The sequence below is a fragment of the Caloenas nicobarica genome, chromosome 17 (genome assembly GCF_036013445.1).
Source record: "Caloenas nicobarica isolate bCalNic1 chromosome 17, bCalNic1.hap1, whole genome shotgun sequence".
NCBI classification, from domain to species: Eukaryota; Metazoa; Chordata; class Aves; order Columbiformes; family Columbidae; genus Caloenas; species Caloenas nicobarica.
Window position 1 is genome coordinate 7122857 of NC_088261.1, and position 17704 is coordinate 7140560.

Here is a 17704-nt window from a genome sequence, read left to right on the forward strand (position 1 = left end):
GAAATGAAGACTTTTCCTCCCAGTTTGTGCTGCGTTGGACAAGGTGAAGGACGGACTCAACCCAGCAAAACACTCGGGCTTTGTCTTATTGCACACATGGAAGCAAAAAGTCAAATCGGAGCCTAAATGGACATGCTGAACCCGAGCCTCTGGCAAGAGAGGTCCCACCGGCATGAGGGCTTGTCTCCGCTTTCCAGACCCCACCTCTCAGATGCAGCTGAACTGGGTCAGAAAGCTGGAAAGAACTGAAACGGGGCCGCGTCTCCTGCCAACACCGCAGCGGGAGACGGGCCCGAGGTAGGAGCCGGCGTGCGAAGGCGAAGGGAACGCGGGAGGGATGACGCACCGCGCTGGCCGAGGAACTCGCGGGCCAGCGCCAGCGGCAGAGGTTATTGCCTGAAAACCTCACCCCCGGGCCCTTCGGTTCCCGCCGAGCCGCCGGCATCCCCTCTGTACAGGATCTGGCGCCCGCTCTTCCCCCGTGGCTCCGAGCCTGGCTCGTCACCGTGGGGCCCGCTCACGCGCAGGGCCCTCGGCAGGGACACGAGCGTTATGTGCCTGAAGCTCAGTCCCAGCTTACTCAACCCACCTCCCCCTTTTCTATTTGCCAGCATAAACTTTCTAAACTTCAGACACATACCACATTTCTTGCGTCAGATCAAAAGCTCAGCCCAGGGACAATGGAAACAGGAGGAAGGTTTTCATCTTCTTGAGATGTTCGGTATCAGAGGACTTTTTTTGGCTTGTAATGGCTTTCAAGAACCCTATTTTGGTTGTTCCCGTACATCAAAAGAAGATTTCACAAACAGCCTCCTCCCATCATCTGTCCTCCGCTCACATTCCTGATGTCCTGTAACTAGTAGGTGCTAGAAACAAGGAAAGAACAGCCGGGCTTCCAAAGATTTCAAAATTGATACAACAGGGCTCAGAATGCTTTTTCTTTGGATAAAAATCCATGAAAGCGCAGGGGGAATCATTTAACATAATCCAGATGGATATTATTAATTAATAAACAGGGGATATTTGGTCTCTTGAAGCACTGGTGGAATTAACTCCCCTCCATCCCTCTCTAAAGAGGAGGGAAAGAAACTGCATGAATCCAACTCATCAACTAAAAATTTCAGTGTAAAATAAGATTCCCTTGATCTTGTAAAGACACAAGCTGATTAATAACAGTAATTGCATAACTTGTTGGACATATCTTTCTTTATAGCAAATTATCTGGCAAAATATAGGGTTTTTTTAATCATTCATCAAGACACAGAGTTAAACAGGGAGTTGTACAAAATCTGATGGAGAATGGTATCTCTCTCATAGCAATATGAAACCTGTGAACACAAGGGTCCAACGCAGATGCAACTGCTTGGTTTCAAAAGCCAAAAGACATTCAGTAAGTGTCCACTAAAATCTGATGAAGCGGGTGCCCAGAGAGAACCTGGGTGACTTCATCCTTAGTACATCTTAGGGGCTTTGGCCAAAGAGGACAAGATAATTATTGCATGGAGGAGCTTTTGTTGTATTGATAAATGATGTGGGGAGCAACAGCTGATGTCATTCCAGTGACGCAGTGCAGACCAAGAGGTAAGCCTTATGTCACCAGCTATGGCTTGGAAGACAGAAACACGGACCAAAAGCTTCTGCCAATGCACAGGTAGTGTAGTTCATGCTCTTTCTGCAAAACTATTTGGTTTTTGGTACAGTTTTACAAGATTTCCAAAAAACAGGATGCGAAAAAGAGACTGTTTCATCAGCAGGTGTCTTCTGGCAGGGAGGTAATCAGAGCAGAGAAGACGCAAAAGCCCAGGCTAGCCTGCTGGCTTAGATGAAAGGCAGGCAATGTTCAGCAGATCCTCACACCAGTCGGCACCCCAACGTGTCCAGCCTACCATGGCCGGCACCCCAATGTGCCCAGCCTACTATGGCTGGCACCCCAACGTGTCAGGGTGAGGGGAGGGAGGTGGATGTGGAGAGGATCCAGCAAACCTTCAATGCCGTGCTGAGAGCTCATTGCAGAGGGAAGCACACAAAGGCGCTCAGAGTGAAATCGGATTCCCCAGCATTACTTTAAAACACCTGATAAAAATACATTGGAGCTATAACCTTCCACTCTCAAAATCACAGCATTCTTCTCTGCCCGATTTATGGCTTGTCACCTGCTGGGGATGTAGCAGTGCTCCGGATGTGGAGCCAGGCCAGCCTGAGACGAACTCGGTCTTGAGAAAGTAACATCTGTTCTCAGCAACGGCTTTGAGATCAGCTCTCTGCTGCTCAACCAGCGAGGAGCCCTCAGCTCTGGCTGATTCCCATCAGCTAGCTAGAGTTTCCCATCAGCTAGTGCAGAGATTCCCATCGCCAGCTCCAGCGGGCTGCAACGCCGCCTCGTGTGCTCTCCTTCTCCGCTGGACTCTAAATGAAAAGCTGCAAGGGGAGAGCAGCACAACTGGAAAAGGTCAGGGGCTCGGTCCCTTCCTGGCTCACCTTGGTGCAAACTGACAGAAAGGACCCCAAGTAATTTTTCTCTTATGATATTTTCCTTATGAAGGTCCACTAGAATATCTGATTGAGAATCAAGTGGAAGTTTGCACGTGCAGGTACAAGATCAGCAAAGGTGCTGAGCACCTACATCCCTTAGGCTCCTCACACACCTCCGTGCTGAAACCTACTTTTTGTCCACTAAAGTATTTCTCTCAAAAAACAAAGCTGGTAAAAATAATGTTCCCAGGTGGTAAACACACCAAAAGCATTTCCTAATGCAGACATAGGATTTGTCTGGCAGATTAAGTTGCATGTCGTAGGAAAACAGAATTTTTCAAAGCTATTTTATGAAAATATTAAATCTATTTGACTAAAAATGCCAAACCTGTAACTAAAAGGCTTTGCGGGAGGAGATGGTGGAGGAGGAGGTCTTTAAAGCCTTTTTGTGGTTCTGACAAATTATTTACACCATTTGCCAAACACATGGAACAGCCTTAGGGGACAGATTGCTCCTTCAACCCAACAGTGATAAGAAATAAGATCCAACGGTTACTAGACTTGAGAAGGAAAGGATTTTAACTGTATTTCTGAAAGACGGAAGCATGCCCAAATGAGAGAAAGGCCAGTACCTGAACTTCCTCAAGTGTCCTAATCATAAGCACAATTATTGGTAATTAGAAATAGGCCAATGAGATAGATGCAAAGTTCGGATACAGGCACTGACACAAAATTTGGTTTGCCCACCCAGTTTTGGTTCATGAGTAAAAATCAGTTAAGAAGCTGCATTTTATTCTTAGGGACATTTTTTATATTAATTAACCTATAGAAAACACAGGATTAAATTAAAAATTGTACAGGGATTGATTCAAGTTTGTTATTGCTACTCAAACCAGCCGTTATTATACAGCTACCTGTGAAACAGCCTAAATACTCCTTAAATTCAACACATTCCTGGAGCTGGAGAAGCAGATTCTGCACAGGGTCATTAGGAAACCTTCGAGATTAGATAAGCCACCTTCCTGTTCAAAACACAAAGGAAATTAACTGCTAGTGGCAATCACCTACGCAACATGAAAAATCCACGAAAATCCTTGCAATATCAAGCAACCGCCTATGTCCACTCACAGGACCAGCAGCAGCCTCACAGCCAAGCAACTGGGGGTTCCCTCCCGATCTCTCAGCCACGTCACAGTATCATGAAACATTTTCTATTCTCCAAATATTTATCCACTACAGCAGGAAATTGTTTTATTGTCTATCAGGGAAAGAAAAGACAAACCCCATAAAACATCCCAGACAACCGCTAGTATTTCATGTAGCTGCTCGGAAGAAGGGGGAAACACAGAAACATTTCATACAATAATTACATTAAAATTCCAAGTAATGGTGCTTCATAATCAAAAGACACAGGGTAATGAAGGTGCTGGGGGGTAATCTGCTCTAAATAAATGGGGTGATTTCATATAAATAGCATTGTATTGATCAAACTTTGTGCACAGTACAAAGATTTTCTTTAAAACCTCTCAGAATCTTCCGCGTGGGGAATCACATTACAAGGACTGCTTTCATGCAAAAAATATGCATGTCATTTATCAATCACACAATGAATCAATCAGACACCAGATATGTAATGTTATCTCCCTGCATTAAAGCTGTAAGTGAAATGCCACAAACTTCTCAAAAGCGGTGTCAGGAGATAAGACTGGCTTATATCAACTCACATCAAATGCTGCACACAAGCTCCAACCAAAAGCTGGGATTAATATTGCACTGCCAGTAGCTCTGTGGTGGAGCTTGTAAAAAAGCCTGGGTGAACAAAATGAGCAGAAATTTTTCTGCAGCTGCTTTCCTGCCGCTCTCTCGAGCGTCGTGGAGTTTGGGTTTAGTCCTGTGACACAGGAGGGCAGCATCAGGCTCAAGAAATTCAGAAAGGAAGGCTCTGCACTCTTCCCACTAAGAAGCTGTGCTGGCAAAAGGAGAAACTTTTCATTTGAAAGAAAAGCAGGGTTCATTCTGCCCTCCCACCCGTGAGGATCCCCGCAGGGTCAGGGGAGCTGCAGTGATGTCAAGCAAGATTGCATGGGAAAGAAGTTTGGGATGCTGGAGCTTGCGGACAGGGTAATTTTCTTGCTGTCCTGCACACTTTCTTGCCCTTGACTCCAGGCTCAACAGCATCTTCCCTGACATAGTCCCATGGCTCATGGATTTCAAGCTCAACACCCTCAATCAAGCTTTCAAATCTCTGGCACCCAAACGGTCTGGTACCGAGCAAATGGAACAGGCCAACTCCGTCCTGGGAAGATGACAGGGTAACTCGAAACAGGGTAGACAAGGGAGGAACCTGATCCCATCCTCACCCCTTTTCCTGCAGAAACATCTCCTACAGCCACAAGGACAACCTAGAGCGGCGTTAAGGAAAGCGCAAGACGTGAAGAGTTTGTTCTGCCGCACAGTTCAGCCGTGTCTCAGAGTCTCTCTCCTCCCCAAGGGCTATCTAAGCACCAGTCCCTAATGAGTCATTTTTCATTCCATTTGCTCTGTGTTTATTCTTGCTTCTTGCTTTCTGATCCAACTCTCACATTACAAAAAATCTGAGGGTCACTTTTATTACCTCATCTGGATGCTGATCTTACAAGTTGGATGAAACAACTCATCCTTGTATAAGAAAGATGAGAACATTTCTAGTTATATCCCCATTTTTTAGGGGGACAGCTATAAAAGTCTGCAGAAGAGGAGTGACGAAAGAAGAAACCAGAGTCTTGTAGCCTCTTCTTCCACAACTGAGTTTAAGTTTCTCTAACTTGCCCTTCACAGCCACTGGAGGACAAACGCATGTTTTACATACCCTCACACAAAACCTCCTCGTCCCCACCGCAGAGGTGTGAGGAAGAGATTGTTTCTCACTTGTCCCTAACCTACTCAATTTAAAGTAAAAGCTCTCACCCAGCACACAGGCCCACGGAGCCTTCAGAGGCAGCTTTCCACACGCTTGCGCTCACCCTTGGTCCTGCAGGGTTTATAGCAAGGATACACAGGCTCCATGTGCCTCAGAGCCCTTAGAGCAGGTGCCGCTGGCCTGACCTGGTTAAGCTGGCTAATCTCACCCACCGCCACTCCCTGAGCTCACCACAGTCACGCTGGGCTGAAATGCAAAAGAACAAAAGCAGCAAAGCTCCTCAACTTCAGCTGTCTCCAGAAGAAGCAGGACCGTGGCAGGGAAATCTGTCTCTGCTCATAGGAAGGATGAACCCTCTGGCGTCACCAGGGGCTGGCTGGCTACATCTCAGCACGGAACCTTGCAGGCATCTGCCTCCCTGTTCCTCATGTCAGAAGCTCTGCAAGACTACAAGGTCTTCAGCCACCAAGGCTTGGTGGTGACTCGGTGCTCCCTCCCGAACGCAGAGCGGGTTGCAGCCAGCTGGCTGCAGACATAGGAAGAGTCTCTTACGGACAGCACGTCAGCTTTGCCAGTCAGGACAGAAATGCCAGTTGTTGCACAAGTGTCCCAGGTTCGAGTAGGAGAGAACGTGCTCCTGCCTTCACTGGAGCTCCCACGTAGAAGGCAAGCAGGCAGCGCTTCCCAAACATCGGGGGCATTTGGCAGTTAGTGCCAAGCCCAAGGGCAGATTGTTTTCAAGTGAGGGGAATGTCACTCGCTTTAAACCAGCTTCTTAACTGCAAGACAAACCCACTGACCTGAGTGCAGTTTTACTCCTGGACTAAGACTTCTCAAGGGGATTTGGGCAGGTAGGACCTCCTTCCACCTCCAGGAGTCCTGCCAGGGCCCCGGCTCAGGTTGCCATTAGCATCTTAGGCTTTGTTACCCGACGCAAGTGCTGAGCAGCACAAGCCAGCAGAGCACGGGTGCTCTGATGTCATGACAGTCTTCGACATCATTTTTCCAGTGAGCCAGATTTAGAAAGTCCTGGAAAGCGCAGGAAGGTACAGCTGGCTACAGGCTGAGCATGGGAGGGCTGACTTACATCTGTCTGAGCCTGGTCCCGTGTCTTACTTGGATTGGGGACTGCACACACACAGGTCACTCACCAGCCCCTCTCCCCTCTCCAAACGCCTCCAGCTCCTCGCTGCCAAAGTAAACTCACCTGCCAGGTCCTGCGGCTCAGAAAAACAATCCAGCTCATCTTTTGTCCTTTGCGCTGCAACAGTTGTTTTCACTCGAACAATTCTGCTCCCCAGAATTTCACTCCCCCCACCCCTTCATTTTCTTGTAGTGAAATATAACTGTGAAGGCTTTGAGGAAGTTCCAGACAATGTTGCTCACTCCATTTCAGCACAGACAATTCCCAAATTACCATAATGCACTGGCCTGAAAAACACCACACATCCACCATCCCCCTCCACCAAGGTTTCTCCCCAAATTCTTTTATGTCATTGATAACCATCAGTTAATGAATAATAACAGCAGCACGTGACTTAAAGGAACCAAAGCGCTATATCTAACAGCCAGGATCGGGCTGTCACAAAACTGACCACAGATCAAAGGGGAAGGACTGACTCAGCTGCTTTGTTGCTAGACTGGAACAATTTATCTGAATCCCAGTAGGTAGAAATTAAAATAATTTGCAGGAAAAAAACACACCATGAAGGTCTCCCCTTAACGTTTGTCTCCACTAAGCTATGCATGAAAGCCTCCCATCTTTCATAAAAGGGATAAAAAAGCAGGACTGGATAGCACTTGAAGAACAGGCTAATGCAGAACTGTTCCTAGAAAAATCTAGATACCATAACTCCTCTGTTTGGCACTCTACATTGGGAGGGTTTCTACGAGACATTTTTAGTGAGAGAGACCAGAATCAGCGTCTGCTTCTTTCCTGAGCCAGGGGAATCACTGCTTTACATCCCCACGTTATCAACCAGCCGAAGCAAAAGATTTTTCATACAGCTCTGTCTGCCCTCTGTTTCTGAAGCAAAACCTGAGCCAATGCGTCCCAGTCGAGGGCAACGAGCTATTTATTATTTATTAGCAGCTGCACACTTGTGACAGCAGCAAGCACGGGCTGAACATGCCACCGCACGGCAGCCGGCGAGCCCGGCACGAGAGCTGGCCGGAGAGGAGGCGGATGCGGTGTGAGCACAGGCTTGTAACGGCTAAACACGGTGATGAGCACGATGGCAACACACGGCAAGTTATTTCTCAGGTCTGACCGTTATTTAGGAGGAGCTGAGCTGAGTGGCTGGAGGGAAGAAGGGAGGCAGAGCTGCGGCTGCATGGGAAGCGGAAGGCGAGCGATGCCAGTGTGCACAGCAGCGCTGCCCTCGTTCCGCGGGGCAGAACCACCAGCACGGCCTGTTCCTTGCTGTGGATGGAAGGACAGACACCTCATCTCTCCAGGGCTGCCAGCTCGACCTCTTTTTCACCAGCAACTCTTGGAAATGTTTGCCAAACAGAAGAACAAAGGCAGGTCCTTACCTTGGCCTCAAGCGTGTTCAGCCTCTCCGTCATATCGGCTAGTCTCGTGCAGTTCATGCATTCTAGAAAAAAAAAACCAAAATGATGTAAAATCTCTGTGTACTTTGCATTTTAATCCATTGCTTTCAGTCTGCAGGCCCTGTTCCCTTTTCTATCCGCGACACACGGAAAAATGATTCTAGATAGTTATATGGGACAATAAGTATTCATTTCCGTTGCACAGGTAAGCACCCACAGCCACGTTACATGAATCTTGTTTGGGGATGTTTAGTTGGGTAGAGCATGAGACCAACTTCCCAATAAGTAGAAAGTAGGCGAAGAAACAATTAGTTTTAAGACTAGTTTTAAGTTCTGCCACTGGTACAAGCTGGTGTGGCACATGTTCCCACCTCACAGGACATCAGACTGCACAGCCACTTCTCCCATTTAACTCTGTGCTGTAATCTCTCCTATACTAGGTACTGGTCAGATGTCGAGGAAATCAATGAATATACAAAATGCCCATTTCTGTGGAGCCCTGCTCCATCCCTGGACTTACAGGCCCTGTTACCACTTCCACAAAAAAACATCTGTCTTAATGACAGCAACAAAATCCAAGACAGACCCCAGGGCTGAAGCAGACCAGAGCATGAAGTGGTTTCCATCTCACTTTGCTGCACAGAAACAACAGCAACCACCAAAGGGGTCTTGACAGGATGCCTTAGGAAGAACAAACGTTCACATAATGGGCTCTGAGTGCAGTTTAAAATGATTGCTTGATACAAAGGACATGGTTTATCTAATCAGAAGGCCTGCTGCTTTGCCTCTGTTTTTATTTCAGCAATTTTAAAGTGAGTGAATGAGCATGAAGCCCTGAACAGTCATTTAATCAACAAGGCACTTTCTCAGCCCTTTGCACCAGTGTTGAACTGCCCATTCCCAGCGCTCGGAGCAGCTTTCCAGACTGGACCACTCACCTACCATGACTTGTGAAGCACAACAGTTTCTAAAAAGGGAAAATGACTTGCAGCATGAAGTATTTCAGAGAATAAACCATCCATATTCAAGTGATGAATCACTGCCATCTCATGTCCCACAGAGGAGAAATACATCTCTCTGTGCATTTCTGGTCTCCTTAAGGGCCAGAGTCAGTTTTCATTGACTGGCCATAGAAGGAGTATTTAATCCTGGTATTTCCAAAGGGCTGTGGACGTTCACATGTAATTCTTCATCCCCTTAATAGACCAGCCAGGTGCAGCTCAGGCTGAGGCTGTACTGATGTGGAGTATGTTGAGTAAACCCAGTGCCTACCTACAGGGAGGAACGGGTGAAGGTAGGTTTGGGCCTGATTAAATATCACCCCGACACAGGGGACTCAGTTATCAAAGCCCTAACAAGCTTTGTCGCCTTCCGCCCAAGGAACCTCCCCAGTCTTTACCCACAAACACCTTCCAGTTTCATGAAGCGCACGGTATGTGCTGATGGCTCTCAGCCATGCAAAGACTTCAGCGCATGGCTCGGAGGGCCAGGAAGCTTGGCTGTTCCACCTTCGTGATTTACAGTCTAAGAAGATTGCTTGAGCGCTAACAGCAACAATCACCCATTGCATAAACCTTCCAGGGAAATTCTCTCGCTGACCCTCTGTGTGGAGCTGCAGAGCTTCCCAAAGGAGCTTCACACAGAGCATCCACCTCACCATGCCCAACATTCTGCAGACAAAGCATCTGATAGTTCAGGAATGTTTAGATTGAGGGATTTCCTTTCAGGTCAGTACTGATGTGGACATTCTTCTACCCAACAGAAAATAACATTTTTTAATTTTTATTCTCGGCAATAGATCTTGGGCAATACTTTTTGGCTTGAATTAGTCCATGAACATGCAAGTGCCATAAGTGCGTTGTCCCACAGGAAAGGAAATGGCTGAGGCTTGCTTGGTCTGGATCTGCTTGTGGTGTGTAAAACAGGGAATTATGTTCTGCGTGTAACCAGCTTCATGCTTTTGATCTTGCTCATCGCCATAGAATGATAAGACTGAATAAATCCAGTGCTCCCAAGAGCCAAAAGGCGTACCAGATGTGTTACGGAACAAATAAAATATGGAGTCCTATTCTCCCTTCTGTTGGCTTGCACATGTTAATAACTCCCATAGGTTTAGAGAGATTGACTTGAACTGTCTAAAAACCATCTCTGTGCATAATTCGAGATGGATTGATCATTAAGCTCTCTTTGGAGAGCTCAGCTCATAAAAAGGTCTTGTACTACCCGTCTGCACAGGGTGAATCAACCAGCTCCCGGGGGAGGATACTCTGATCGCCTCTGGCACACAGAGTGCACAAACAGCACCAGCAGCCTCTCTGCTCTTGAGGAGTCTCCCAAAGAGCCCTCCCAGGTGTGTTTGCAGCTCACACGGTTCGATTTAAGTGAACAAAATCACAGAAGCGGGGAGGAAGCAGTAGTGCCAGTGCATAGTGGGGTTTGTATTATATTAATATCATCTTTGTGTCAATGATTCCTGGTGAAACATACGGAAAACGCAGTCCAGGTCAGCAAGAGAATTACTTAAGCCCAAGCTGAATTTGAACTCTGATCCTTTCCTTTGTGAAATGCCTGGAAACCCAGATCCACACCCACAGTACTTAGCCCAGACCCAAAAGATACTTAACTAATCCAGAAAGTGGACACCCTAATGTGAAAATTCTTACTGAGGCAGGCCATCCTGCTAGCGAATCCTTGTGCCATTTATCTAGCTAACCTACAGATGGGTGATGCTTTCTAACACAGATCAATGCTTGGTGCTGCAGATACAGAAACTCCGTTCAGAGCTCGCTCACAGCACACCAGGGATCAGGCTGCTCCAAGGTCTGGGGTCACTATCTGTCCTTGCAGAAAGCCTGAGAATGATAGTGACAAATCAAGCTAATAAATACCTTCCCTGACCACTATGCACCGAAGCATTTAGTATTTAATCCTGATGGCTGGTGGTTCCCAGACCTAAGACTGAAGTTGAATTTTCTGATCAAGGTGAAAGCAATCTGCTTTATTAAAACGAGCTGGAGAATCTCACATCATTATTTCACATGCAACGAATACAACATTGGGGCAAAAACACATACTCTCTAACCTGGAACTCCAGAGCAGACGCTTTGCATATCTGCAGAAATCCATCACTTGTTGCTACACAGAACCACAGTTTATTTCCCTCATATTCCTAGTTGGCAGATTTGTATTTTTCCAGCTAGACTCTGAGAGAGGAGTTGTGATTTCACTCTATGAAGCCCAACCTCAAAACACATGGTAGGATTTGTTTTAGAAATATTCCAGCAGGGAAGATAAATAATTGAGATAATGAACACGAGACTGTACCTGCGAATCGCGTGACACCCAGGCTGTCTCCATAACGTCTCGCTGTCACTGTCCTAGCACACCTCTCCCTTCCCACCCTCCGGCTGCGCGAGGAAAGCAACGCAACTGGATGGAAAGAAAAGTCACATCAGGGATGTGGTAGGCTCAGCATGCTGGAAAATAACAGGTCATGTACTCTGTGCCAGCAATGATGCACTAACCCCAATCCTGCTGCGTTTGACTGCACGGCTGCAGCTCCCACCCTGGACATGCTCCAGCCACAAGAGACTCACTTTGGGTGCCTTGCTAACTTGGCATTGCTGCTTTGCAGGGCTCGAGCAGCATTTGCCATAATTTCATTATTAAATAGTTGCACGATTCAACTGCCCAAGGCTGAAAACCCCACAAACCTCCAAACTCCTCGCTCAAAAGAAGAAAGGTGTGATAATGGCTCTATACCAACAGGGCTCTAATCATTTCAGCACAATTATCGCAGTGGTACCGAGTTAACAAAAAAAACCCCCACAAACAAAGCAGGCTAACTTGCACCATGAGGCCACAGGTCAGAGTTTTATGCAAAACAGCAAAGGAACCTCTTGGCATCTCTGCCCCATTTCTCAGCTCTGACAGCCCGTGCTCATTTGTATACCCAGAGTCTCTGCAGAATATTAAAAAGGCTTTTGGTTTCCCTACAGCCAGATGCTCAGTAGATATAAATTGCACAGCTCAACCGAAGTCAAGGGATCAAGGTTCTGTCTCCCTTTTTCTTGATGGATTACTCCAAAATTCATATTTCAGAGGGGAGGTGGAGGAGGTGCTTTATAGCATATGAAAGGAGCGAGAATTCTAGAATCACAAAGCCTTTGTTTAAACAAATAAAATCTTTGCAGCCAGTTTTTTTTTTCAAGACCATGTTTTGCCATTATAAGAAACTTCAACCTTGCAATGCAATGGGGCGTAGCACACAGTCAGGCTTCGGGACATAAGAATTGCATTTGCAGCTCATGCTTCAACCTGCTCGGGACTCTAAACAATGCACTTTCCTCCTCCGAGCCTCACTTTCCTTCCATGAATTTTTAGTGAAATGCTTTTTCTGTAAAGGACCAGAGGTCAGAGGATGAAAAAGGACCAAATATTACATATAGAGAAATAAATCAGTATATTTGATTTCTGTGATAAAACCTGTCTGGCAGTTCTTCTCTCTCCATCTCATAAAGTCCACCACTTTCATTGCACTTTACAGAAACGGACACGCACAAAGAGGACAAACTCGGTTATCCCCAGGGTAGGGGGAGCAAACCAGAGCCGCAGCGAGGCCACAGCAACAGCCCGAGTTCAGAGCTCCGGGAACACGCCAGCAGCTCCACACGACACAACGCAACAGCTTCAACTCTGCACCAGCAGCTGCGCAACCGGGGCTGCTCAGAGCAGGTCTCGGGTGCCGCACCGTGACAGTTTGGGGCGCGCTGCCCTACAAATCCCTGACTCACAACTCAGTAGGTTCAGTTTAAAGAAACTGTCGTCTTTCGAAGGGAGCAGGAGTCCAGTTGGTCGACACCTTTCTCCAGGACAAGCTCAGAGCAGTCTCTGAACAAATCCAAATATGGGTGAAGTCAGCTAAATTAGTCCAGGCAACGATGCTTCTTTGCAAGGAGAGAAGAATTAAAGCTGGAAACTCCCCAGGGAAGTAGAAAGCAAAGCCAACGTCTCCTGTCGACTTGGGGAGCACCTGAGATGTTACGCACTGGAGATGTTATATTTGGACGCGCGCAAGATAAACCACCAGATCACTAATCCCTTCATCCACTTGTTGCCACACACATACACACAATTTAGCCAGAAAAAAAAAAAAAAAAAAACAAAAAAAACAAAAAAACCCCAATGATGCTTTCAGACTCCGGCACAGAAGATATTTCAAGTGGAATTCCACAGTAGAAGTACGAGCGCAGATCTCCTGTGCCTGCCAGGTGGCCCTCAGCAGGGCACGGCCAGCCTGGGCTTGCATCTCCACCCCTCTTTAATTTGTCTGATTTGACCCTTCCAGCCTTTTTACATGGATACTGAGTTTCCCTAAGTAGTTTATGTTCTGGCCCTTTGCAAAAGCTTTCGCCAGTGCTTGTGAAGGATAGCAGGCCCCAGCCATAAATCACAGCCAACCTGGGATCTGTTTTTTCAACACGTTTCCTCTAATGAGAGTCAGATGTTGGCTAGATAGGCTTTATTAATTGTATTTGTTTAGAATCAGTCATGTCTGTAGCTCTGCAACGGGGTTTTCAGCATGTGAAAGGCAGCGGGCTGACAGCAACCGCGGGGAGGAGGAACGTTTGGGTCGCCCGGTAGCCTCTGCTCCAAAGAGCAAACAGGAACCAAAGGTCTGGAGAGCTGCGGGAGGGACGGGCTCCTGCCGGCAGGTTGGACGCGCTGGCCACGGCTCAGGTCCCAGCAAACTGGCACGAGTTCCTCTGCAAGGGGAAGCTCTGCGAGTTTTGTTTAGGGTAGGATCATTAAGACTCAGCTGCAAGAGTCTCTCGGTTTGCTGCCATGATGTTTACTTGTTGCGTGCATTGGAAATTTTCACCTTTTGGCAAAGACGGTATGGAAGGAAGAGCCACAGATGGGGTGTCCCAGAGCAGCGATGCTGGGACAGCGCAAGACACCTGACCAAAGAAACAAGCTCACGAGGTCCCTCCTCTCCCCAACATGCCGGGGCATTCAGCTGCAGGGGAAATCCATGCTCTTGCTGAGCTGCAAGCATGGCATGTTCTAACTTAAGCGTGCACAGAACATGTCACCACCCTAGAGCGCCCCTCCGTTTGGGCTGCGCAGACACAGCCGAGCAGGGCTGGGTATCACCCATGAGCAAATGTGGAAGGAAGGAGACAGAGCATCTTACTTTTGCCCCCTTTCTGGGCCAAACAACTACCAAAACCCACAGGCTACTCTCTTCCAACACACAGTTCCTCTAATCCCAAGTTCCAAGCCAGCACTGACAAACCCCGCAACATTTCTGCTCAGCATGACCATTGACATAATTAAACTATCTCCCAGAGAAGGAACTGTAGGCTCAGAGCAACGTAGACTGTCTCATTGACCAAAGAGGGCTTGTTCTCTCCCACAGTTTTCACATCGAGATTTTGCAGGATGGAAAGTTTCCATTTCATCTGTAAATTGTGAATTATTAGGCTGCCTATCAATATGCAACAGAACACCTATAGAATATTTTTGCCTTTTTACCGTCATCATGGATAACTCACCATCTCTGCTAGAAGACCCCGATCGCTGCCAAATTTTCTCAGTTTGTGATCTCTCTCTCTAATGTATATCTCTATTATAATAACCCTTACCCTTAACTTTACTGGCTGTCTTTAAAAAGCAGCTCAAATTTCCCTTTTTATGAGAACTGCTATCCAATCTTCTTCTGCTTGCAAAATATTCAAACTTCATTTTCATGTCTACTTTCTTCTACCTTCTTAAACAGGAAAAGGCTTTTTTCCCCTGAATAAGCAATAAATATGTTTTCATTATCACGATATTCTGTGATTTTGAAGTGTCTGTAAAGAAAACCTGAGCAAAACTGAGTGAAAATAAAGTTTTCCACAAACTGCACTTTTGGAATAACAACTAGTATTCCAGAAATGACAAAACATTCGGTACCTAGTTTCAAGTGAAAAAAATCGGTGACATTTTTAAAATTTTTGCAATATTTTCTCTAGATGTTTTAAGTTATTTTCATAGTTTCTTAATGACATGTTTCAGTCTCAAGTTTTGAAATAGCATTCATTTCAAAACTCACCTAAATTAAAAATGAAATAAACCAATTAAATAGTCTTAACTGAAATGAAATGGTTCACTTTGGGTCAAATGAAATAATTTGGATTGACCCAAACCCATATTTTAGTCATTACGTTGTGTCAAAAAGCTAAAAATTTCCATTTTGGTTTCTCCCAAATAATTTTTCTTTCCAATTTTTTGGTTTAGCAAATGAACACCAAAACCCCCCATTATTCACCCAGGTCTATTCTTAAACAGCTCACATCACTCACGTTGTTTTATTTAAAATTTCACACATGCACGTTCCCACACCACTAACTAATTTTATACATAATTGCTCTCAGCCTGGGGATTTGTGTTCTTTCACAGTGCCAAAGATCTATTTTGCTGGTTAGGCCTGTGCTCTGTTAGCATATGGAATTAGATCATGATCATTTATTCGCAGTCAACCACGAGTTGTGAGATTTGTGTTCAATCCATCTTCATCTGTCAGAGGAAGGTTTAGCAGGGAATGGCTGGATTTTGATGCAACACGTTTTGCTAGAAAGGTATTATCTATTATTTTAGAAACACCAAGGACATTTTACTAACGTAGCCCAGCATAGTTGCCTGACGACTGAAAAGACGCTGATAATAAGGATTTTAGCTATCCAGCATGATTTTGTGAAACCTTGCTGTCTCCGCAGCTGCTGAACGTGGTGCTCCCAGGCGATTGCTGGTGGTACCGCGGGTGCTCAGCACTTCTGATATTGTATAAAACAACCCTCCCGTGAGCCCTTGACTCCCCTGCTTCACCACAGCATCACTGCATGGCTGCAAAGTACATCAAAGCAAAAAAAAGAAAAAAAAAAATATAGAAAATAAAGAGACGGGGTAGTATGAACAATATGTATGTACAAGCCTCTCACAGGAAGATATGTGAGCTAGATTAAGATTCCCCAAACTAAAAGGAGGGAGCCTACACACCTTCCTGCCAAGGAGGATGAAGATGCAGAGCCCAGAGGGAAAACATTCTCCTCCTATAGCTGGTCCAGTCCTCGCTACGCCAAAATCCAGAGCCTGACCCAACTCATTTCTCTGTCATTCCCCGATCTGGGACGTGGTGTGATACTTAACAGGACCTGGCTGACTCTGCCGACCCCAGTCCAAGCACGCCCCGCTTGAAAATTCATCTCAAATTGAGATGGTCTCGCATCCCTTATGGAAGAGACTGCTTTTCCCTGCTGGGAGAAGCAATCGGGTGAAAATGCACTCAAGGTATGGCGTAACGTAACGTGAAATAAGGAAGCAGACAGGACAAAAGGAAACGCTCGAATCGAGGCTCACCGTAAAGTCTGCAGGGACTCTTGTAATATCAGTTCTGCACCTGTGTGTCGCAGGGCAGAGAATCTCTCACAGTCTCGAGCCAAACAACGTGTGCTTAGCTGGAGTGTGTCTTTCGGAAAGACACTCTAGAGCCAGACAGCCTGGGTTTCTTTAGTAAACTGCATCCAGAGTTAACCGTTGTACAAGAAATACGCATCTAGTTTCCAGTTTGGATTTCTGACATTAAATTCTACCCCTGCTTTGAGTTTTATTACACTTCAGCCTGCAAGGCTGTACGACACCTCTCGGGTTAGATGTCTCCTCTCTGCACAAAGTCCCTGTAACCCATAAACATGTTACATTTAGGATGCCCAGTCAAGCACTAGTGGTTCATTATCCAGAACATTAAGCACCGGCTTCCTTCAGCCAAGACAAAAAATTAGCTGAAAGATGAATAAAGAAAACAATTGCTTAAGCAGCTGAAAAGGATGGTCTGAATTCAGAAGAATTTGGCTCCCTGAACTTCAAAATACTATGTTTGCCCATGCATTCTACAACACCCATGCTTCCTTCTACAGCAAATGCACTCTGATTATTATTATTATTATTATTATTATTATTACTATTATCAGGGGCACTTTTGCAAAGCTTTGATTTCCCAGGTCAACATTTCAGCTTCAGGGCTGCCCAGCACCCCACAGCCCTTGTCCAACACACCATTGCCCTGTACAAGGCTCATGACTGCCACTCAGCACCTGGGAGCTGGAGTGAACAGGTCCAAGGACCATTACTCTGCTTAATTCTGCTAATTACCCTTTGCTGGCCTTTATCGAACCCCTCTGAGCCCTGCGATGGTCCCTATAGACGTGAGCAGCAGCAGAAAGAGGAATACCTTCCACATTTCTCTGCAGCTGCGATGCTGTTCTCTGAGGCACGCAGGGACGCTGGCGAGTCGGGAGACACAGTAAATCCCTCCTATCATCTGGTCCCCGTAACGTCAAGGAAAAAGTAATACTTGCATCACATTAGTGGCTAGCGCAAGGCTGTGCAACGGACCTTTTATTTTGTTTTGGCTTTGTTGTTTCTTTGTTAACTTCTGGGTGAAGAAAAATTAGTAAAGGAAATATTCAGTTGCCATTAGCCAGGCTCAGTACATTTTCAGTTTCAGATTTTTAACTCTTCAACATAGCTACACCAGGCTACTTCTCTTTTTTAGAATGAAAAATCAGAGGATATCCATAATGCAAAGGTTTTCCAGAATTCCTGCATCCTGTTATTTTAACCCAAAACTCACCAAATGCATCCCAAATCTGGGGATCCATTTACTTTCTGACAGGACTGAGCCCTTATTCACAATCTGCCTGTTTGTGCTTTCTTTGATTTATGGTATCTACACAACAA

The 17704-nt window shown here is 46.1% G+C and overlaps 1 protein-coding gene across 1 annotated transcript in view; it reads right to left on the minus strand.

Moving 5' to 3' along the window:
- The window catches only part of COL26A1 (collagen type XXVI alpha 1 chain), a 160360-nt gene that overhangs the window by 30041 nt on the left and 112615 nt on the right, over window positions 1–17704 (minus strand). Inside the window, exon 4 of the mRNA XM_065647417.1 lies at window positions 7907–7968. Within this exon, the coding sequence (XP_065503489.1) occupies window positions 7907–7968 (62 nt within the window). The remainder of the gene's footprint in view (window positions 1–7906; window positions 7969–17704) is intronic.